Raw genomic sequence first — 24,419 nt, 5'->3', positions numbered from 1 at the left:
TTCTGGTGGAAACTATCTAACTGAAGATTTGCCATTTCACTCCTGCCTACCCATACTGTGGAATGGTCTCTTTTGCCATCTAAAAAGGTCCCAAATTAGAGATTTGCACTCTGATACCTCTGATTGTTGTTGGCCTTGTGTCCGACATACTGGATAGAGCTAGAAAAAAAGTAGATGACTCTCCGTACCCATCCCCTAAAAATAATTTCTAGAGACCTTTTGAATGACTGGGACCCTGACCTATGGCTCCTAATGTAGGAAAGGAGTGCTTATACTTTAAATAACCTTTATTTAAAATTTGAAAGAGTAAACTGGGATCTAAGGGCCAGATGGACAAAGCATTTTTCCGGTCGCAAATGGTCCGATTTGCAGAATCGGTCTCTCTGTGACCAGAAAATGCCTTTTCTGATATGAAAATGCAATTCGGTAACTTGTTACCGACTCACAATTTGCATTTGCGTTACAGTACTTGGAAGGGGCGTGTTTTGGGATTCCCGTCTAAATACTGAATCGGTATGGTATGTTTACTGATATGCGATAAAATTCCGGTTGCAAAACAGTAATACTTTACCACCATTCAAAAAGTTGTGGTAACCCAAATGGGTAGGGATCCCTTTGGGCCCTCCTCCCCTTAAGAATGCTGAAAAAATATTAAGAGCAGGCAGTGGTCCCAAGGACCTCTGCCTACTCTTAAAAAAAAGAAATGAAACTGGATTGTTTTTTACTTTTTAAATGCATCTCGTTTTCCTTTAAGGGAAATTGGCTGCATTTTTATTTAAAAGCAATCACAGACTTGATTGTATGCTGACCCCAGCAGACCTACCTCATTAATAGGCGTGAGATAGGTCTATTTGCGACCCATTAGGAATCGCTAATGAAAGTCAAGAGTTTCATACATTAGGAATAGCGATTTCCTAATTGCCATTTGCAGGAAATCACTATTCCTAATATTCATTCATCTGGGCCCACGTCCCTGAAACAAGCACAAGTTTTTTTCTACAAATAGCACAGAAGGATACCAATGTGTTCTTCATTCGACTGAGGTAAACGACTTTCTCATGCTTGGCTCCCAACCTAACCTGGCTTTTCTTCAGCAACCTCAGCTAGCACTGCGCCATAAAGAAATCTTTAATATATGTTACAAATTGTTCTACTTGTGATTCGCCCACATTTCACAGAATTCATGTACACAACCTCTCTTTGCAACTATTCCACCACTTGTGTCTTTAGGCATCAATGTTTGTTTTCGAAATGCTTTGCTTCAAAAGTGTGAAGATTTTATTTGAAACCCTGTTCCCGGAAACTAATCGCAACTGATTCTCAGATGGACTTTGATCGAGACCGAAAAACTAGTGCCGTTCTCCTAAAGTCGAGGAGTCTAATCGCTCTCTCTGCAGAGATATGGCAGAAATGTGGCAACCATCCCCTTTGCAAGCACGATCTTTCGCAGCTGATCACCTTCACTGACAACCACCTTATAACACGTTTGTGTAAATCTTGTTCGGAACCCACATTTTCTAGTAAAACTTCTGTTCCTTGCTCTAATCTAATCGGCGATCAGTGCCTCCTAAGAGCCCATCCTGTGCTGACGCCGCTCTGAGCGCGCGCTTGTGAGTAGCGTCTCGAGCAGGCGTGCTCTTGGTGATGTTTACGGACGTGTTGGTGAGAGGCGTCTCATGCTCCAAGCCTGTGCAATGGAATGACAAAGGGAACATTGCTTACACTTGGCTTAGAGAAAGAGTGCTTTATTTTGGGGGCATTATTGTTAGCATTTAGCTCCCTCCCAAAGCCGATTTTTACCACGTACCTTAACTTTTTTAATGGGTTTATAACCGCATGAGAGCTTCGCGGAGGAAGCGTTAAATATTATCTGCGAGAAATGTCCCGGAAGGGATCGGATGAGGTGAGTCGTGTCATGTTGTCTATGGGCGTCCGCCTCGTTTCGGCACTTGAGAAGTCTTCTGACATGGTTTCTGTGGGATGCATTTTGTATGGACGTTACAGTTATTTGCTACATTTTCCAGCGTTCGTTAATCAGTCTGGCCCATGAGTGATGCTGTTGTTATTTCCGCCTCATACGTTGCAATTTGTAATTGCATTTGTACAGCGCTTCATACCTCTTGCTAGGCTGCGAAGCTCTTTGTCAGACGGGTAGCACACTACAACTCGTGGTTATTCTTAGTTGAAAAGCTGTTGTACTTCCATGACTTGTGACCTGCGTGGAAAGGGTTTTGGTGTCGTGCCTGGGTGAGCAGGGTGACGCTGTCATACTGTTTTGAGGCACAGAGTGCACTACATGTCATGGCGGGGAAGGAGATAAAGGACTCACATTTCACATTAGTTGGCCGCTGAGTTACTCTGCATCTCTGGGAACTCCATGGCACCGAAAAAGCGTCGGGATCTAGAGAGCTGCTAAGTGCCATGAAACAAATCTGAGGTCTGGTGTCTGTTATGGCTAGACTCTGTGCTGGAGACCTGCCTTCCTCAGGAGCGCCCTCCTGCGCTGCCTCAGTCTGAGAACTTTCTGGGCAGATCCCCGTCCGCCACAGTGTCAATTCTAGGGCGTCTGTCAAGTAATGGTGGTCCTGGGTCTTATGTTTGTCCTGGGGCTGGCTCCAAGGATCTCTTTCTTCCTTAACATTCGATTATTTGGAGGACATTTGTGGTTATTTGCTGTGGGAATTTAATGCATGTGCTTGGAATTCCATGTAGTTGGGCAGCATTCTTGGCGGTTCTAAGATAGACTTCTAATCAACAGCAAGATATTGCCTGCGCCTCTCTACAACACAGTCTAGGGGCTCAGTCCCCATTGAGCAGATGGGAATGCCTGACGGACTTGCACCCTTGCTTATAATCTCCCCAGCGCCTTGAGATAGATCCTTGTGGGTGAATCAATCAACCCCTGATTGATTGATAGATAATGTGCCAAACGATGTTCTCAGCTATATTGATCAACGTCTTGTTCTTGTAAGCCTGGTATAACGAGCAGGTAGATTCCTCCCTCATGCTTTGTAATAAGTAGGCAGAGGTTGCAGCCCTAATGGTGATCCGACCGTGGGTATTTGTTTTTACGATTAGTACAAAATTGGAAGGGCATGTTCTCCATGTCAACCCCCCCCCCCCACCCAGTCAATCTGGGTACAACCACTTACCTGGAAAGGAACTTCTCTGGTGTGGTTTGCAACCAGTGTGACACAGTAATTAATGTGTTCGTCGCAGTGCTTAATTTGTTAAAAAAAAAAAGAAAAAACAAGTGCTAGGGCTATCGTTGGGAGGCCACTGCAGCTTGCACCCCACATTGCCTCTGCCAGGCTGACAATGATACTAACAACCCATCTACTAACCATCACATCCTTACAAGTGCAATAATTTAGACTAATTCAGGCCCCCAAAGCTATTAGAATGGCTTGGACAGCAGGTAATAGTCAGTTTAGTGTATATTGAATTAATAATTAACTGTTGTGGTCCTCTCTAAATTAACCAGGCAGCGCCACCTTGTGGCAGACTGTCACAAGCGCCAGTGTTGACAATTAAGTGGTGGTGCAGAGCACTGGAATCTACCAGCTCAAATTAAGCACTAGTTCGTCAGTGATTTCTTCAGACAATGAATGGTTCAGGATACTTGGCAGCTGCAACCGAAAGAACCGCTCAGGTTGACGTTCGTACCGGACGTTGAGCTGGAACCTCCCAATCCAATGGTGGAAAAAACACGCTCGGAGGTGGAGTCTTTGTCCTGGTGCATTGGGGGTTTTGGGAGGAGTTATGAGATACCTCAAGGCAGAAGACTTCTTTGAAGGAAAATAACTTGAAAATGTCTGTACCCGCCACTAGATGGCAGGAGTATACAGAGCATGTGTTTCTATAGCAGCACATAATACAAACTTGAATTTCCAAAGGGAGAAGACAGACTCCACAATGATCCTGTGCAGACCTCAAAAGGGCGAATACCACAGATGGCCACAGGATGCTGATTAGACCTCACACGAAACAGGCACAGCTTATTTCTGGATTGGTTGGTAGATAGAGCTGGCAGACAGCAGAATAAGTTCTGATAGTCTTTTGTGATCAGGGAAAAAATCAGACGGGGTAAAACTGATGTGGTGTATTTGACATGCAGCACCGCTCCGCGGTCAGGGAAGCTAGAATGTCCTTACCCTTTGCATGGAGCAACCATTGTTAGCTGCAGGAAGCTTGTTCTGTCAGAGAGTCACACTGGCAGTAGTCTTCATGCATGCCATAGGTAAGAAAGATCAAACACAGAACGAATATATGATTTTACCACGATTACAAGTTCCACGCATGGCATTACCACGCAAATTTTAGTTCGCAAGTGGCTTTACCACGCTGGAATTTGCAACGAAGGATTATACCACGCATTTTAACGTCCTTTAAGCACAAATGATAAAGATTATTTTCTTACCTGACACCTTCCTGTCTTTCACCAGCAGCCCGTACTTCCATCCACCATCGAAACAAGCGTCAAAACACGTCTTCCAAAACTAAAAAAGGACTGCTATTTTGACGTACATGGCACGTCTTTGGGGGAGGCACTTTCCTTTTATTTCGGTGGTACTGAAGTGCGGTTTTTTTAATTTGAGTAATCCGCTCCTTTGTTTGTTTGTTTTTTTGATGGGGAGACCCACCCAACCCCCCTCCGAGCCCCCCTCAGCCCCCCCAAGCCCACGCAGAACGACTTGAAGGAATACCACGTCTCCCCCCCCCCAGCCCGTGGTAAAGACGGTCGTGGAAGGCACCCTCGTTGTAAAGACGTTTGCGTGGTAAGTGTCACGTGGTAAACGTCATTAGTGGTAATGCCTTCGTGGTAAATGATGTTTCCCACACAGAACACACAAATGGAGAAGAGAATGGCCCCTCTTACTGGAGACTGAATGGATTTTTCTCTGGGTTAGCACATACCGCTTTGGCAATGTTGGTGCTTCTCTATCCATAATCTCAGCTACCAGTACCCGTTATTCCTTTCATGTTTCATGTATCTTCTCTAATATGGATGCTGCCACGCTTGTGAGCAACCCAAAGCACATGAAACACTTCTACTTGGTTTACAGACACCGAATTCACAGACGGGAAAATCTTAACGCAGGGTGGTGCAAATGCCCTCACAATGTCAGAGCTTTCATCCACACAGCAGGTACCAACCCCACTGTAAAGTAATTCAGCTCGGCCGTGTGTGTGTGTCTGTGTGTTTACTTATCTGTGGAACTATCCATAACTTAGTCTTCACTCTCAAGATCCAGTCCTTAGTTCCCACTGAACCCTGTTTTTTGCTGACGTCGCAGAACCAGTGGTAAAATCCCACTATATCACATGCGTTTTGTAGCATGACATTTATGCTGCTTCCTCTATTTTGACCTAAATGCTACATCACAACGGAAGTATAATGGATAGATACACTAGTTAACTTGGTTAACTCGATGATGTAGATGGTAAGGAAGGGACCATGATGATCCACTGGTAGCCGATGCACTTGATACAATATAACTGTAGATTGATCTTATTGATCTTGGTATAATGTCATACAATTCCACTATATTTTGATGTAGTAGTATAAAATAGGCCAGCACAAAAAGGGGGTTAAGCATGATGACCTCACTGCCAAAACCAGTTCAGAATTAATTCAAATGTAACTAATATAGGTTGTATGACATTACCACACGTCTTTACCTCGCAGATTTTACAACGCATACCACTACCACGCAATTACATTCAACCACATTAGAAACATCTTTACCACGCATTCCACTACCACGCATACTTTTACCACTCGTACGTTTCTGAAAAATCCTGTCACAATCTAACACTGCCACCTACTGTTAAATGTATTATGTGATTGTGTAGATGTTTTGATTGCAATCATTTTTATTAACCCCTTAGCTGCTAGGCCTTTCCCCCCTGTGCTAAGCCTTTTTTAGGCTATTTGGGGTAAGTCGCGCTTAGGCCCCTGTAATTTTTTGACGACATAAGGTATCCTCGCCAAATTTGCGTCCTTTTCTTCCCACACAGTGCCGATTTTAAAGGTACCCAAGGTTTGTTGATTTCCCTAGAGGGGACCCAGAAATTAGCAAAAATACAGCTAAATGTTTTTTTTTAGTGAAAATGGAAAAAAAGGGCTGCAGATGAAAGCGTCTGTTTTTTTTCCCTGCAAATAGTATCAACAAAGGGTTTGTGGTGCTGAAATCACCATCTTCTCAGCTTTCAGGGACTGACAGACTTTTGTAAGAAAAGCAAACATTTTTTACACAGTTTTGGCATTTTACTGGGACATAGCCTTTTTTTGCTATTTTTGTGTGCTTTCAACCTCCTTCCAGTTAATGGTAAAAATGGGTATGAAAGCAATGATGGATCCTGGAAAGCTATACATTTCTGAAAAGAAGGCAACATTTTGAATTCAGCAAGGGGTCATTTGTGTAGATCCTTCAAGGTTTTCTTAAAGAAACTAACAGTTCTGAGTTAAAAGAAAACATCCATTTGTGCCAACATTTTCACCTGTAACTTCTAAGTATAACAGATTTTTTTAAAGCAATATACCGTTGCTTCCGCTGGACCCTTCTGGTTGTGGGGATATATAGAACTTGTAGGTTCGCCAAGGACAAGAGGAACCCAGAGCCAATATCTGAGCAGCGTCTTCCAATGTACCTGGTATATAGCAATTCATTTGGGAAAATATAAACTGGGAAAAATCGGTATGAAAGACACCTATGTATTTTTGAAATGGGAACAAATATAGAGTTTAGAAACAGTAGCCATTTGCACATTTCCGAAATTGAAGGTACCCATACAATCATGTGAATTATAGGAAATTTTTCAAAGTGACTTCTTTTTTACACATTGTGTTACATTTGGAAGGCAGAAATGCATCGAAAGTCAATAGATAATAACAGTTGCTCTACAATTCTGTGTTCCCCTAAGTCTCCCGATAAAAATGGTACCTCTCGTGTGGGTTGGTGTAGTGCCCGCAACTGGGAACGGCCCACAACGCAAAGTGTACACATTTTCACAGTGAAAACTGACCCTTTTTTTGCACAGTGCCTAGCTGAAGATTTTGAATCCTAGCTCTGCCAGCACCTAGGGAAACCTAGCAAATCTATACATTTTTAAAAACTAGACACCCAGGGGTATCCTGGATGGGATGACTTGTCTTGCTCTCACCAAGTTCTGTTACCCAAAATCTCTTGCAAACCTCAAACTTTGTCAAAACATGTTTTCCTCATATTGCTGTGGTGGAAAGTTCTGGAATTTGTGTGGAGCCACAAAATTCCACCCACCCTTATTCCCCAAATTTTTCAGAGAAAATTGGTACCTCATTTGAGTGGGTAAGCCTAGTGCCCGCGACAGGAAACGGCCCAAAAGGCAACGTGGACACACCGCATTTTCACAGTGAAAACGGACCCTTTTTTGAAAAGTGCCTAGCTGTAGATCTTGAACCCTAGCTCTGCCAGCACCTAGGGAAACCTAGCAAACCTATACATTTCTGAAAACTAGACACCCAGGGGAATCCATAATGGGGTGACTTGTCTTGCTCTCACCAGGTTCCGTTACCCAGAATTCTTTGCAAACCTCAAACTTTGTAAAAAAACAACAACACATTTTCCTCACATTTCTGTGATGGAAGCAGTGGCGGTTTTACCGTAGGGGCAGTTGGGCGTTGCCCCACTAATAATTTTCGGGACAATTGATTTGTTTTGGATTTGTTTACAAAGACATTTAAATGCGCACCATCGCGCTGCGGCTCCGCACCACCCACGTCAATAATGAAAGTCACGATCACGTGACACTGGCTGACTCACAGTACCATGGTGACGGTCGCACCACACTGCGCATGTGGTGTTTTCCCGGCTGCCTTTCTTCAACTACTGAAGGCTATGGCATTTGAAAAGCAAGCACCGCTGAGTACGGTGTTTGCCGCATGCCACAGACTTCAGTGGTTGAAAAGGGGGCATCGTTTTTTTCGTGCTCATACCAATCCTGACGCTGCTCTCTTTAGAGAGCATCCCTCCTCTGAAGAGAGCAGCGTCAGGATTGGCTAGTGTGGGTGCTGAGTTCTTGTGTGCTTCACTGCTGGCCTGCCTTAAGTTGACAGCAGCAGTCTAGTGTTGCACCGCGGTGCAATGCTCAATCACTGAATGGCTAAACACTGTTCAGCCATTCAGTGATTGGACAATCCTTCAGTTGCTGGGCAAATCGGGCCGGCCCACAGGCACCTCATCATCCGACCCCATCTTAGTCTGCACACGAGCGCACGTGGACTCGAGGACGGAGGAGTGTGTAACTTGTCGTCGCTGAGTGAGCACAGAAGTACAGTAGAGTTAGATTGACTGACCATCAACCGACCACTATAGTACAGTCACACTGTGACGTGACGACGACGCATAGGTACGTGTCGCAGTCGCAGCAAGGTGTGTGAGGGCTGGGGAGAGGTTGAAGATGAGATGATTAATTTAAAGCTAATATAATGGTGGTTTTGCCAGTGCTTGGCCTTGTTCTTCTTTGAATCACCGGGCTGTACACGGGCTTGAGTATGCGTGGACCTGCGCCCCCTTCGCAGCTGCCGGAGATGCGCAGGTGGAGTGAACCCAGCCGTGACCTTGTGTTTGAGACTGTGGCTCATGCGGGAACTCGTCGTGGGTGGGTGTATGTCAGCAGCTCTGACAGTCGACACAACGCCTACTCGCCGGGATCACACTTCATCCACCTCGAACACTTTCAAATTCAAAGCCCGTCCGTGTCTGGGGAGCTGTCGAGTGATATGATATCTGCTTAAGTTAAGCAGATATCACTCAGTCGACAGCTCCCCAGACACGGACGGGCTTTGAAAGTGTTCGAGGTGGATGAAGTGTGATCCCGGCGAGTAGGCGTTGTGTCGACTGTCAGAGCTGCTGACATACACCCACCCACGAGTTCCCTAAAGGCAATGCTGTTGAGGGTGCGTGATTACATATATTTACTTGTGTAGAGGTGAGAGAATGCGCAGGCGAGGCTGTTTGAAGAAATTAGTAGAATGTTGCTCGGGTGATGGACAGATGACCGGAGGGTGTGTACAGAAGCCAATCGGTCACTTGAACTAGGCATTCAGTGAAAACTGTACTCATTGTTTATACGCAGTTCGAACGGCGCGCGGCGATAAGATTTTAAGATGAATACAGATTGCAAAGTTGCCAGAACAGACCATTGCAGGTGCCCAAATGTGTAGCGCGTGAAACAACAGTTGAAGTGCAGAAATGTTATCTGATGCGATGGGGGTGGCTGTGCCCAAGTAACAGGTGCCAGAGCTCACCAGGGAGGGGTGCATGGCAGGCGGCAGGCTCATGAGCCGACTCGTGTCATTGTAAAAGTCAAAAGACCAAAATCACGAGGCACTTGTAGGAACTTTTAATAGTTCATGTTTCCTTACATCCTTTCGCCTTGTTATTGGGGTCACCTTGTATAGGGTCGTGGGCTCCTAAAGAATACATTAAAAACTGACCTTCTTTATAGAAACACAAAGAAAATATTTTATGTGCCTAAGTCATTTCCTGTCCGCATTTCGACACATATTTAATCACTAGATGGAGCTACAAATCCAGGTGGAAAATGATAGGAGGCATGTGTTTATTGTCGCAATAGAAGTCCAATAATGACTTTCAAAGAATGCAAGCAGGCTGACTGTAAGCAGGCTGACTGTGTTGACCCCTTGCTTGGGGTGGTTTTTGGCAGACACCATGGAAAACTAAAGATTTACGGAATTCGCTTTTTATTGCACTGAATTAACACTGATGGGCTTTTACGCCCTACCACTTTCAAATGTCACCAGCCGCCACTGGATGGAAGGTTCTGGAATTTGCGTGGATCCACAAATTTCCTACCACCAAGCGTTCCCCCAGGTCTCCCGATGAAAATGGTACCTCAGTCGCGTGGGTGGGTCAAGTAGAAAACGTATTAAGGAGACATCAAAATTACCTATCACGAAACAACCAGGTTTTGCAAGGGGGTCACCTGGGTTTTTGGCCACGGGCTCGGTGGCCATCTTGGGAAACCTACCAAACCCACACGGGTCTCTAGTTTTCAGAAATATGTGGGTTTGGTAGGTTTTCCCTTGATGGCCGCCAAACCCGGGACCTAAAACTCAAACGACCCCCCCACTCCCCCTGCAAAAGCAGCTCGTTTTAGGATTGGTAATTTTCAAGTCTCCACAATACGTTTTGGGCCCCTTGCCTGTAGCGGGTACTTGACCCACCCACATGAGTGAGGTACCAGTTTTATCAGGGGGCCTGGGGGAATGCTGGTTGGTGGGAAATTTGTGTCAGCCCGGTTATCCCACAAACCCCCCACACACACACATTTGAGAATATTTGGTTGTTTTTCATCAAAATTTGAGGTTTGCAGGGGATTCTGGTAGGGAAAAATTGGGGGATCCACGCAAGCCATACCTCCCTGGACTCCCCCAAGTCTTTAGTTTTCAGAAATGTGTGGGTTTGGTAGGTTTCCCTAGATGGCTGCCAAGCCCGGGACTAAAAACTCATGGGACCACCCTTGCAAAACCAGATCTATGTGTGACAGGTCATTTTGATGTCTCCACAATACGTTTTGTGCCCTTGCTTGTCACGGGTACTTGACCCACCCACACGAGTGAGGTATCATTCTTATTGGGAGACCTGGGGGAATGCTGGGTGGTCAGAAATTTGTGTCAGCCCTGTGATCCTACAACTTTCCCACACAGAAATTTGAGAAAAATTAGATTTTTTCATCCACATTTGGGGTTTGCAGGGGATTCTGGGTAGGAAAGCGATGCGGGTCTCTAATTTTCCGAAATGTGTGGGTTTTGTTGGTTTCCCATTGATGCGCGCCAAGCCTGGGAATAAAAACTCATCCCCTATCTTCCTGCAGTCGAGGGGGGGGGGGGTGGGGGGGGTTGGGGGGGGTTTCAGGGGCAGAAAAACTTTGGCAGCAAGGGTTTTGGGGTGGCGGCATTGGTATGCCCATTCTGGGCAGCCCCCACCCCTATGTATATATAAAAATAAAATCCCTGGTGCCTTGTGGGCTTTCGCCCCCCGCGGGGGCAGATCAGGGGCTATTACCCCATCTGCCTCCTGGGTGGGGCAGAAAGACTGACATTTTTTGGAGGGGTGGTGGCAGGCCCATTCTGGGCAGCCCCCACCCGAACTATAGGGGGTAAAAAAATCCCTGATGCCTATTGTCTTTTTGCACCCCCGGGAGGCAGGTAAGGGGCTTTTGCCCCTACCTCCCTCTGGGGGAGGCAGAAACACTGTGGCAAATTTTTTGGGGGTGGGGCTCTGGCATGCCCATTCTGGGCAGCCCCCTCCCCTACGTATATGGAAAAAAAATCCCTGGTGCTTAGTGGGCTTTTTGTCCCCCCCTGCGGCAGAGCAGGTACTGTTGCCCCATCTGCCTCCTTGGGGGGCAGAAAGTCTTTTGTTTTCTTTGGGGGGTAAGGTGGTGGCATTGGCATGCCCATTCTGGGCAGCCCCCACCCCTTGCCTATAAAAAAAATCCCTGGCGTCCAGGGTGCTTTCTGCAGAAAGACTTTTTGTAGCCACATTATATTGGGGAGCAAATCCCTTGCCCAAGGGACCACTCCTCCCTTCCTGGTGGCTAGTGGGTGGATCCCTACCTTCCCCAAGCTCCTGAAGCCAATAAAAACAATAATTGGCATAGCCAATAGGTCTTGCTTTTGGGACCTTATAAGTATTTAGTTATGCAGCACAATACCCTTGGTGCAACAACATTAACTTTTGCATGGTTAAATGCCAATGCTTGTTTGTTTTGATGATTTCACTTCTCTTTGCACTGTTTCAAACTCACTTTTGAACGGTACTGTTCACTGTGCAGATGTTTGAAGATCACTCTTTTCTTGACTGTCAATGATACGGCTGATCCCTCGAGAGTTAAAAGTACTGGTAGAGAGATGATTAGGTTTTATTTTTCTATGGATAAAAATTGCGGATGGAAAAAATGAATGGATTGTGCACTCCCTTGTAATTCTGATTACGCAGGTTCAACAAAGTAAGTTGATCAGCGTGTAACGCTCGTGGCATGCATGCCTTGCATTTCTTTCTTTTTTCAATTGTGGATGACACGTTTTCTGGTTTTGCATTAAAACAATGGCGCCCCAGTCCATGGTAATCAGCTGTGGTGCAGCGTTTGTCAAGATTATCAATCGGATGCCAGGGCGGCCTCGACCATCTGATGAGTGCAGGGGTCTTTCAGGAAGTGCCATCTGAGAACTTGGGGCAGCCAGGGGAGAATCAGTCCTGGAGTTAATTTTGAGCGGCTCCCTACTTTTGTCGGGGGATGGTGCTAGTATGCTGGAACAGTTGACCCACATTTAGCACAGTCCTGCAAGTTGGTGAGCCGCCCTGCAGCTACGGGGTGCATCCTACATACTGTGGTACTGGTGGTAGCCAGTGCTCAAGAATCCTACGGTACTGAGGGGTAACACTAAGCCGACTGGTGACGTTAGATCAGACCTAGAAATAATAGCAGCAGACATGGAGCATCACCTCCAGGTTGGAACAGTCCCAGCAGAAAACCACCGTCAGAACACGGGTCCCTAAGGCAGAGGGAGAGACTTGGTTCAACACAAGGCAAGTGAGAGGTGGAAAACGGCAATCGCCCCTTGTGAAGTACTGTTTAAAGTTCCCCTAAGTACTGTGGGATCTTGGGATGCAGCCTTCTGAGTAACAGAGTTGTTTTTATTACCAAAACACAAACAATGGCAATTAGACGAGTCCATCTATTCGGAGAACACGTGTCGGAGACAATCAGCACAAAAGAAGAAAGTTGATATAAGACAGGAAAGCTCTTGATTGAAACCCCGTTCACAGCTTGGGGTTTCCTACCCCAGCCCTGGTGAAAGAGACACCGCGGAGACTAACCGGAGCAGGTGGGGGAGGGGGCTCCTTTGCCGGCAGTGCTCCGGCCTCTTCATTGGAGAGCGGGAGCAGCCCCTTCTCCGGCAGCTTGACGGCCGAAACGTGCACTTGCCTTTCTTCGCTACGGCCGGCGGGCCTTCAGGGACTTGTAGCCGCGCCAGAAGCACTTCACCAAATAGGACTTCGCAAGCAACAGAATGGCGAAGAACAGAGGTGCGAAGAAGATTTTGATCCACGCTTACAGCGGCTCACTTGGCTCCTTAAATTTGATTGTGCAGTAGATGTATACCAACGTCCACCCAGGAGCCTTCCTTCCTCCAGTTCAGGTGGTCTATGAAGCGCAGGCAGGGCGGAGTGCCCACCAACAGGCTGCAGATGCTGAAGATACCGATAAATAAATCTATGGTCAGGAAAGTGAGGAGGAGCAGCCATAGTGACAGGATTCCTTTCAACTCCCCGCACCACACACCCAGGGCCATCAGCAACAGTAGTAGACCGAACAGGATATCTGGGCCAAGTCTCCACCAAAAGCCAGTCCGATGTATGAACATATAAATGAATGTCCCGCAGAATGATTGAATTTGAAAGGCCTACAGGTTGCAAGTTGACAACAAACGCAAAAATAGCATTTTTAAAATATCGCGGCTAGTTGAATTGAAAGGCCTACAAGTTACAAGTTGACAACAAGCGCAAAAATAGCATTTAAAAAATATCTCGTCTAGTTGAATTGAAAGGCCTACAAGTTGCAAGTTAACAACAAGGGCGCGCCTCGTGCTGAAGAGGAAAAAAAAGACGAGGAGAGGAGAAGGCAGCAGGTGGAGGGGAGAGAGGAGGGGGCCTGCGACTGTTTCCTTTGCGGAAGCGAGCAGGAACCAGATGTTTGTAATCAACACATGGTTTGAAAGGTCGCTCCCGCAAGGGAATCCCCAAACGTGCATGCGTTGCCATTCAAAGCAATGCAACGTGCACGTTTTTGCCTCCAAAGCTGTGTCGATTACAAAAGGTCTTTTTCCTAAGCAGTGTTTGCGCGATGCGTAGGCGAGACCTAAAAAAGGAAATCTCTGTAGCAGAGGGATTAAGTTCCCCAGTTCGTATGACGGAATGGTTCCATCATGAGCATAGGAACACTGGTGCTCATGACGGAACCATTCCGTCATGAGCACGGAAAGCGTTAATCACACAATAAATTGACTCACTTACACATTAAATTTAAATACTTTTTTAATTGCATTTGTTGTTTACAGGTTTTGTACTATTTGAATATTTTATATTTTTGGTGGGAGAGCCCCCAATTCCCATTTTTTAAATTGCCTTAAAATGCGTGGTTTCGTCTTGCGTTGTAAAGACTTGCCTGCCAACATTCTTTACAATGTAAAAAAATGTGTGGAAAATGTAAAACTAAGTATAACCTTAGGAGTGAAGGCTGTTTCCCCTATTATAGTACCTGATTGACTGGCGGTACTGGTAACGTTGCAGATAAATAGTTCACTCTAAAATACTGAAATAAACCATAATTTCAACCCACAACCAGTAAATGGCAAACAAGTCTATTCCAGGCAAAATAACAGAATAAGACCCAAGTATAGAAACGAGTGTCCGATGTACGAACATATTTTGCATTCGCAAACCTGGTGATTCCCCAAGAAGGTCTGTGACTGCACAAGACTGTGTGTTTGGAAATGTTCTGAACACCTTTTGGGTGATGAACCAAATATTTCCAATACTCCTTCTCAGGGTTCTTACCAATAAGTAGTCCATTTAAAAGTGGCAAAGAAATCAACACAGAATCTGAAATATGAAAAGACATCTTTATTATCATTAATTGTGAGGCTCCGTCGCCCAGCCACGCTTAAAGCAACTGGATGAGAGAGTCTGCTGCATGGCCTTCGCACAGGCCTTTTATACAGAAAATTGTGCTCTAGGCACACACATTCCTTATTATTATTAGTCACTCCCAGGACGTGCACACAAAGCACCACTTTCAGGATAAGTCCAGGCTAAGAAAAGAATTGCACACATGCTTGGTTTCCTGTTCCATCAGGCCGGACAAACCCACCATAAAACCCTTCAACTAGATCGATGAACATGTCTTAAAGGAAAAGCAGCAACAGATGGGACGGAGATAGAAGCCGTGGGAATGGTGCCATAAAAGGTCGGACATGTCCTGCTCTTTGAACTTTATTGCGCCAGCTGCTGAACAAGGAACTGGCTTGGGAGGTTAGCCTCAAGCAACAGGGTCAGCTGTCGTCAGGTCATGCAGAAGTCAGCACAAACCCATGCTAAGGTTATGTCCTTTAAATGCTTACTCTGCCATGGGGAGAGCCTACTGTAAGCCTACTGTAAGGGCAACGAATAACATGGCTGCTATTTACAAGATGAAACCCAAGTGTTCAATGCAAAACCTTCAAATGCACAGTGAATCCATTGGTGTAACATGATGAAAATACTCATGAATAACGCATTCGCCATTTGCGGTTCACTGATACCAAATTCATAACAGAATAATGACATTTAAAACACAGGTTCAGAATGCCAAGAACCTCAGAGCATCCTTTTGCCCTTACATAGGCAATAACCTATACATGGCTATATTCATCACTAGCTGGTGTTGATGTAAATACTGTACCAAAAGGAATTATCAGTAAACTCTGACCTAACCAGTTCATGTTCAGGTAAAATATGAAACTCATGTGAAGAAAAAGAAAGAGTATGTTGGGAAGTTGGTGCAGACGTCAATAGTGTAGGGGGAAACATACCAAAATATAGTAGCCAATAAAATACATAAAAGTATTAAATCGTCATTCCTCAATACAATCTCCATTTTCTAATGTCGCTCACGCAATCTTGGTAGAGTACATCAGCTGTGATTATTAGCAGGTCATAGGGACACTGCAGGTCCTGCAGGCCTACTGCCACTACTCAGGTCACAAACTGAACCGTTTGTACTCCTACGTGACCCTGCAACTGGCAAATGGTAACCAATCAAAAATTTAATAAAAACCATAATACAATTCAGCAAGGGAAAAAGAACAACAAAAGGTCAAATGCGTAATACTTGCACAGTCCTAAGCAGACAGCAAATCCTAGAATTATCTAATAACGTTTTATATAGCTTCTTATGCATTTCAGTAATTCATTAGATGTTTAAGTGAAACAATGGTGTTCCTGATCAATGCTCTCAGATGAAAAAGGGATACTCTTCCACAGAGAGTGGACGTTATTCTGTTCTTACTAAACAGAAATACTTTAAAACAATGCCAGCAAAGCAGCAAAAATTATTTTCCAAACTTCAAGTCTATATAAGCTCACAAAAAATACCCAAAGTCCATCAGATCCGCTTCCAGTTTTTTCTTCGCGTTGGGCCTCTTCAAGTCAGGCCTTTCATGAGGAGACAATACTGTTTAGTTGGAGTGCCGTCCGGGGAAAACACTCACAGCTCACTCGAAAGTTTCAATGTTTCAAAACAATGCACCAGTGTCTCTTCTTGGTGGCAGGCACTACAAATGATGTGCTGTTTATTGATCAAGGGCACAAAGCATCTCGTGCAGATCCAAGCACTATTTAGCAAAATCAGCAGCACTTCCAGGCTCCAACACTCATCATTTAGTGTCAGAGGATGCTCAAGCTGCTCTCTCCTGGGCACCAGAATGTAGTGCCTTTTTCCAAACGTGGATCCTTGGGTGCACTGCCTTTCCACTGGTGCAAAGCAAAAGAGGTGTGAATGTGGCCAAAACTCGGGCCAATGGCTCAAGGGAATGTACACTGACAGAGGTTTCCAGCACATAACAGGTACAGAGCCCAAACAACAAATAAACGAATCAGCTCCTCCTTTCTTCTGCAACGCCTTTCGCAAATCAACTGCCTTGCTTTGGAGGTACCACTGATGTTGCGCTGATGATCGTTGTCCCCGCTTCGCGACTTCCTTGTTTATGTATTATGACATATTTTAATTCCCTGCTGATACAAAATCACCAAGGAAGAAATATGTTTGTAAATCTAATCTATTTAGATAAACCGGCTAATTCAAACGTATACAAAGTTGGCCAATACAAAGCTTCAAATTCGCTAAGATCAGGCATCTTATAGCTCACTAATCCAGCATCAAACTTCAAGGGTTACGGGATTTACCAAGTCCCTGCAAAGAACAAATACCCTCGGTTTTTGGCGTCTGCAGGCGTCAAATAATACAACAACAACAAAAACGCTAGCAAAGTGTCACCGACAAAAACACTAGCAAAGCGTCAACAACAAAAACACTCGCAAAGGTGCATACGACAAAAGCACCAGCAAAGTGTCAACTACTAAGGACTCTGGGAGCGACCCACTTAAATAATTATCACAGCTGTACCAAAGAAATAGATGTCCAAATTCTAACTGCCAATTTCTAACTGCACTAACAGTCTCTTTAAAAAAACTTGCGCCAAAAAGGGTTGCTCAGTCAGGAGTGACATCTTTTGGAGAGTTTTAAGTCAGAAAAATCAAAAATATGCCAGGCCGCAAAGACAGAGAATCCCCCAGAACCTCCGTGCACAGAGTACCTCTTTTAGTAGATTCCTGTCTTGCCTTCCCCAGCATAGTTCTTTTCTCTGAAAAACTCTCTCCTCCAGGTATTCACTTCCATGATGAGCCCCCGAGTTGGGCGCCAACTGATGAACCAAATATTTCCAATACTCCTTCTCAGGGTTCTTACCAATAAGTAGTCCATTTAAAAGTGGCAAAGAAATCAACACAGAATCTGAAATATGAAAAGACATCTTTATTATCATTAATTGTGAGGCTCCGTCGCCCAGCCACGCTTAAAGCAACTGGATGAGAGAGTCTGCTGCATGGCCTTCGCACAGGCCTTTTATACAGAAAATTGTGCTCTAGGCACACACATTCCTTATTATTATTAGTCACTCCCAGGACGTGCACACAAAGCACCACTTTCAGGATAAGTCCAGGCTAAGAAAAGAATTGCACACATGCTTGGTTTCCTGTTCCATCAGGCCGGACAAACCCACCATAAAACCCTTCAACTAGATCGATGAACATGTCTTAAAGGAAAAGCAGCAACAGATGGGACGGAGATAGAAGCCGTGGGAATGGTGCCATAAAAGGTCGGACATGTCCTGCTCTTTGAACTTTATTGCGCCAGCTGCTGAACAAGGAACTGGCTTGGGAGGTTAGCCTCAAGCAACAGGGTCAGCTGTCGTCAGGTCATGCAGAAGTCAGCACAAACCCATGCTAAGGTTATGTCCTTTAAATGCTTACTCTGCCATGGGGAGAGCCTACTGTAAGCCTACTGTAAGGGCAACGAATAACATGGCTGCTATTTACAAGATGAAACCCAAGTGTTCAATGCAAAACCTTCAAATGCACAGTGAATCCATTGGTGTAACATGATGAAAATACTCATGAATAACGCATTCGCCATTTGCGGTTCACTGATACCAAATTCATAACAGAATAATGACATTTAAAACACAGGTTCAGAATGCCAAGAACCTCATGGGTAGCTGAAAAGCCTTTGTGACTCACAAAAGGGGTTCTACGGCTCATTCTCAATCTTAGGTGGAGGCATGAAAGGGGTGTCGCTCCTACGTTTGTTTGCAAGGGGGTGTCCAGTCATAGTTGCATTTAGCAATAATATCTATCAATGGTTTGTGACAACAACTGTGGTTGCAAACTCTTAATCAGATACTGACACCGGAGTTGAGCTGGTTGCTGATTAGCAAAGGGGAAGCTGTTTCCTTTCTGAATCATGTTGGGTGCCCTCAGGGAGATGAGATAGTGGTCAAAGGGACCATGGATTGTTCTGCTTAAGGTCTTCCAAACTGGAAATATTTGTTTAAAGCAGCCCCTATCCTTTTATTGAAAAGTGCCTGCTTTAACAACGTATCTCGTTTGGGTCAGCAAAGCATAATCGGCAGTTGTCCCTTGCAGGTCACCATCCCTGCATTCACTGCCATTTGCAGGGAGTCGCAAATTGCAGCCTGCCTAAATAATGTCCATGAGATAGATCTCTTTGCAGCCCCCTACACCTGGACAATTTGCATGGTGACCTCTTTGTAACGTAGATGGCATTCCTTTTCGCAAACCAGTTGGCCTGCAAATTTGCACATCCTTATTTGTGAACAGGGGTTAATACATCAGGCTTCAAGTTGCCATTTTCTCCCTAACGTAATTTAAACAAGCTTTCCTGGATGTCAATGGATTCACATAAAACAATGTCACCATGTGAGCATTCTCCACTCTGGCCACTACATCCTTTGAAAGTTTTTTGAAAGAACACATAGTCTCCCAAAAAAAAACAGAAGTCACAAAATGCAAGGCTAATTATAGACCTTCACTTAACCTACATGCCTACCAGCATTACATCGAATGCTATCTACCTTCCGACCTGGGAAAAGAAACTTAAACCAAACTGACAGAGGACACGAAAAACCATGCGATCTTAACCCCCCTGTACCTGCCTGTACCACACGAGACGCTAGTTCTTCGAAATCTATTATAAAACCATTTCAAAGGTTCCAAGATCTGGGGGAAATGGTGGGATTACTGTCAACTGACCTGAACTCATCCAGAACCTGTAGCTCTTCCCTCCTGGACGAAACCCACGAGTTAAACACCGGGACACACCTGCACTTGTCGAACTAGGGTACAATACATTTTTATATGTATTTTGATTGTGATCCTGTGGTAACATCGGATCTTTTTAGGCTTCATGTAGCATTTTGTTTGTATGTTGTTCTGGAATTATGCAATGAAAATAATAAAATAAAATTATAAAGGTACACTGGGACTGTAGACACTTCAGTAACGCGTAAAAGGGGTCTAATAATGTAGACATTGATTGTTGGGTTGCAGTTCTCATCACTGCGTCAGTTACTGTTAAATGTCTACAGTCGGGCACCATATTAATTGAATCCAGAAACAAAGAAAATGTAGCAATCATCCAGCAATGAATGCAGGAGAAGGGCCTAAGCTGAACAGCGCAAAACCATAAACACTGCTGATTTGCAAACACCCCACCAATCAGATCGCATTTGGATGGCCATTCTCCTTAGGTAAATTCACCAAATCTTTATTAGATTTAGCAACTTGGGTGTAATCGTTCGTTCAAAGAATTGTCATGGTGAAGGGATTCCTATTTCAACTTCCGCTCCTGTCCTGAAGTACATTAGATCTCCATAATGGCTGATATATTGAGCTCCAAAAAATACAATGAATTATTACTTGAAGTACAAAATAGAGCAGGCAATCAATTAATGGTCGTTCAGAAAAGATACCATGAAACTGACATTGAGAACTTTACACTGGTTCTCCATTTTTTCATGTCAAATTTAGAATACCTCCCCAATATTAGCAGCAGAAAGTCACCAGCACCCCCCAAACAAAATCAAATTGGAGGCAGGATCGTACATGCCAAAGACCCAGAAGCCTGGAACACACTTTTTTTCTTGATTTCAAGCTCAGGAATGATGTAAAATCGGTGTTGTTTCGACATGCGGTAATTAATTGTATGATTTAACTGTATTTAAAGCGTCTTTAATTTTATTTACTACCAGTATGTACTTTCCATGTCACACATTACCTTTACCATATGCTATCTGATGACCAATAGCTTTTGTCTCTTACTCTGAGTTCAGCATTCAAAGAAGTGATGGATGGAATGCTTGAATTAATCTCAGCCACTGGCAATCGCTTGGGTCCACATTCCAGTCCATCACTTTTCAACGTCTTTCGTTGCTTGTGTTTTGCTTCAGGGAAGACCTGGACTGGGAGTTTGGGCTGGACTGGTATTGGAGCAGGATCAACATTTATTTGCATGTGGCTGGATCAAAACTGAGGTAGCATGGTGTGCAAAATAACGATGGAATGTGATGTGGTCAAATTACCAGTGACTGAGATTAATTCAAGCATTTCATTCATTATTTTTTTGCATACTTCAGTGCAACACCATAAGTGCAAAGGGTATGCCCAGATGTGAATGTTATGCTCACTGTGCACTGAAGCCAAGCTGCACTCGACTGATGCGCCTCAATCAGGGTCAAACCGATATTGGGTTGTTTGTATTCCGGTTTAGGGAGATCTTGGCCCAGCAGTTTGGGCTGGACTGTCCCTATTGGAGCAGGATCAAGACTGATTTGCATTTAGCTGGTACCAAACTGAGGTGGCATAGTGTACAAAATAATGATGGAGTGGGATGTGGCCCCACGTAACTACAGTGGGTAAAATGGGATGTGGCCCCAAGTAACTACAGTGGTTAAGATTTATTCAAGCTTCCATCCATCATTTTCTTTGTATATTTCTGTGCAGTGCCATAGGTACGATGGGTAAGCCAAGACATAGGTCTCGAGCTCACAGTGCCCCTGAAACCAAGCGGCGCCTGACTGACGTGGCCCCAATAAGGGTAAAACCAGTTTTGGGTTGCTCCGGTTCAGGGAGGACCTGTTCTTGCAGCTCGGGCTGATTTGTTCATGTTAAAGAAGGACCAAGACTGATTTAGCTATGGCTGGGCCCAAACTAAGCTGGCATGGTGTGAAAAATAATAGTCTGGGATGTTGCGCCGAGTAATTACCAGTGCCTGAGATGTATACTTTATTTTTTTATTCAGGATTAACACACACATACATTTAATTTTCGAAATACAAAGAGCATGATCTAGACCATGCTGGTCTTTATTCTGTCCTTCAGGGAAGAGAAGGTTATTAGGTCCGCCAGCCTGACCTACCTAAGACTGCCATATTTTGAGATCACCTCTGGTATAGCAGTGCCTTCAGAGAAACCTCCACAATGGCGGTTTTTCAGTAGGTACTGTAAGTTTGGTGAAAGGCTACTGCCATACAGGTGGCTTCGTACCAAACCTTTTTGTATTCTTGCAAAAACAAAAAACGAATGACCCCGACACCCCAGGAATGCGCTGACAGGGTGTGGGATGGTATTTCTTTGAGTTTGAGACTTCTAGGATTTTCGTGGCAGTGATGGGCAGAAAAAGAAATGCATCTGATTGTCAGCTCTAAATGGGGCAGGTGGAGTTTGCTTTCTGATGGCAAAGCCAGGGAGGGCATCACAGTCAGAAAGATGATGGTCCATATGACTGTAGTTGGAAGAGCAGGCTGTCGATTTGGCAGGCAGAGTATTCTGCCACTTGTGGCAGAGCACCCTGTCTGCTAAACTCTACATCGAGCACAAAGTATTTTCTTTTTTTACCCCAAAACATATTTCAAGTGTAGTATCATTGTTTTCCATCGCCTTTTAATCAGGTCACAAATACAATTGTTGTATCTGCTAGATAGGGCAGTTATTTTTAAGATTATCATCTTACTTTCAGTAGACACTGGAGCCAAATGACCAAAAGAGCCCACTTCAAGCTCCACATGTTGAGAAAAATTATGGACATCCTTCCTCAGTGCCAGTTTTTTTTGGTTGTTCAGGGCGTGGTTCTCCTTACAGTTCCATTCAAAGTTTCTCACATCCCCTTAAAGGTTTGCCTTCGTTCTGCAGCCCTTGTAATTATGAAAGCAAGAACATTAAGCACATCTTACCTTTAATGTACGTCTTCACTGGCCATCATTAAAGACATGTGCTATTTATCAAGCTGTGTGCAGAGAGCCCTGGCAGGTGGCACTTCAGTACCTAGAAGGAAAATATCTTTTTGACAGTTTTTTTAGGTCTCGCCTAGCGGCGCAGCTAAGCTGCTTGCTAGCGAGTTCTATTGTCGCCGACTTGACTTTGGAAGGGGGACAGGAGATGTGCACTTTCTCAGACCGGCGATGTGCACGCTCACGGCATTTGTATCAGCTTGCTCCAGGACAGCACACGGGCACGCGCAGTGTTTCTTTCACCTTGTGCCTGGAGCTTGCCCCCAGACAGCAGGCATCTCTAAAATTTCAAGCGCTCCCACCTATCGCATGCTCGCCTGGACAACCCCATCGGCCTGAGTTGGACGTGCACAGAGTCTCTTAACTTTCGAGCGCTCCCAACGCGTGCTCGGCTGGACAGCGCCATCGGCCTGAGTTGTTGGCGGCTGGTCGGCGCTTTGTGCATGGCTGAGGAGAAGTGCTGTTTCTCACTCAGGAGGGATTCCGCTTGCCCTCTGTCCCTGCCGGCATCCTCCCAATGCGCTCTAGGCTGAAGGCGGGAGGCTTCTGCGGCTGCAGTCCCCGTGTACTTACGAGGCGAAGGAACAAGGTAGACAAAAAGAGGTAGGGTTTGTTTAAAATAAAACATTATTATAACATCACTGTAAACGATTGGCCCGATGATGACAGCGCAGGAAATCGAATAAGTGCTGTTGCTCATTAGTTGACTCGATTCCAAACGTGTACGGCGTCTCTTTTACTGAGGAGATGTGCACGCGTACAGACATGCGATGTGCACATCACTTTCCGTCATCACAAGCCTCACGCAGTTTCACTTTGGTAATGTGCACGCGCACTCAGTTCGGGATGTCCTCAAGCCCCAGTGAGCGACGCGCTTTCACTTGTTTATCTTGCATCAGCGAATCTCGTGTGAGAGTGCTTGTAAAGAAACACTTATGTTTTAGTGTATTCCAATACCCCACAGTAAGTGGCACTGCTCCAGCCCTAAACTGGTCTATCCACATTGCAAAGGGCCGGCCTGGCCTGACTAACACTGCCCCATTTCTTTACCCACTTTTCAGAGGTAGCGGCTTCATATACGATTACTCAGCTCCCAGTTCGTTCCACCTATCCAAGGCATCACATTTCACTGACCTTGGCCCAGCCCTACCCCTCTTTTTAAGTGAGATAAAAAACGGTAGTCTCTCATAGGGTCGTGGCCGCTGTAATAAAGGGCGTGGCTTAAAACACAAGCTAAAAATGCGTGCTTAGCATAGTGTGCCGCCCAACTGGTATTTTGCTGCTTCTGTCAATTCATCCAGCTATATTACACAACAAATAACATTACACCTACAACAAGCCTGGACTATTGGCTTAACATTGCTTTCCACCCGTTGCTTTTCTGTCCATCACTTTCCCCCTGTTGCTGCTTCACGTTTTTTTTTATTATTCTGTTACAAGCGCACAGCTTTTGTTTTTATTAACGTTGCTTTCCACCCGTTTTTTTATTCCTTTACGAACCCTGCTTATGTCATGCAGCATTCCTAAACAGCAATGCTAAACTCTATTGTTTTCAAAACGGCCACTTGCAGACACATTCTTCATGTACAATAGGATTTGTGGGGTTATTTTGTTTTATGGCTGAAAAAGGTAGGATTTTCTTTTTTTTTTTAAAGTGGTGTTTAATTAAATTTGCTTGGAAAACGGATTTAGACTTTGTCATTGCAATTTTTGACATGCTTCAAAAAGCATTTGTATGCTCCGATTGAGCGTGTACTCAGAAGTACCCCATGGCACAATTAGGCACCGACTTAAGTGATTCCCAATCATTGTGCACTAAGTAACCCCCCCCCCCCCCCGCCCCCTCCCCCACCCCCAGGCCAGAGCAGGCGCCTACTTCTGTGCTTAGAGTGAAGGTATGGCTGGCGGACTACTCTCCAAAAACACGTGAACAGGGGTAACAGAA

General features: G+C 44.9%; 1 protein-coding gene across 2 annotated transcripts in view; it reads left to right on the top strand.

Annotated features, from left to right (window-relative positions):
- The first annotated feature begins 1,598 nt into the window (after positions 1-1,598).
- Positions 1,599-24,419, top strand: part of LOC147703510 (uncharacterized) — a 172,481-nt gene continuing 149,660 nt past the window's right edge. Inside the window, exon 1 of one of the 2 annotated variants that reach the window (XM_086931878.1) lies at positions 1,599-1,903. In XM_086931878.1, the coding sequence (XP_086788004.1) occupies positions 1,880-1,903 (24 nt within the window). In that variant the 5' untranslated portion in view covers positions 1,599-1,879. The remainder of the gene's footprint in view (positions 1,904-24,419) is intronic. The other variant, XM_086931879.1, reaches the window with a different exon arrangement.

The sequence above is a fragment of the Lissotriton vulgaris genome, chromosome 7 (assembly GCF_964263255.1).
Source record: "Lissotriton vulgaris chromosome 7, aLisVul1.2, whole genome shotgun sequence".
Taxonomy (NCBI): domain Eukaryota; kingdom Metazoa; phylum Chordata; class Amphibia; order Caudata; family Salamandridae; genus Lissotriton; species Lissotriton vulgaris.
The sequence above is the reverse complement of the archived record's forward strand: the minus strand, read 5'-3'. Positions and strand labels throughout refer to the sequence as shown.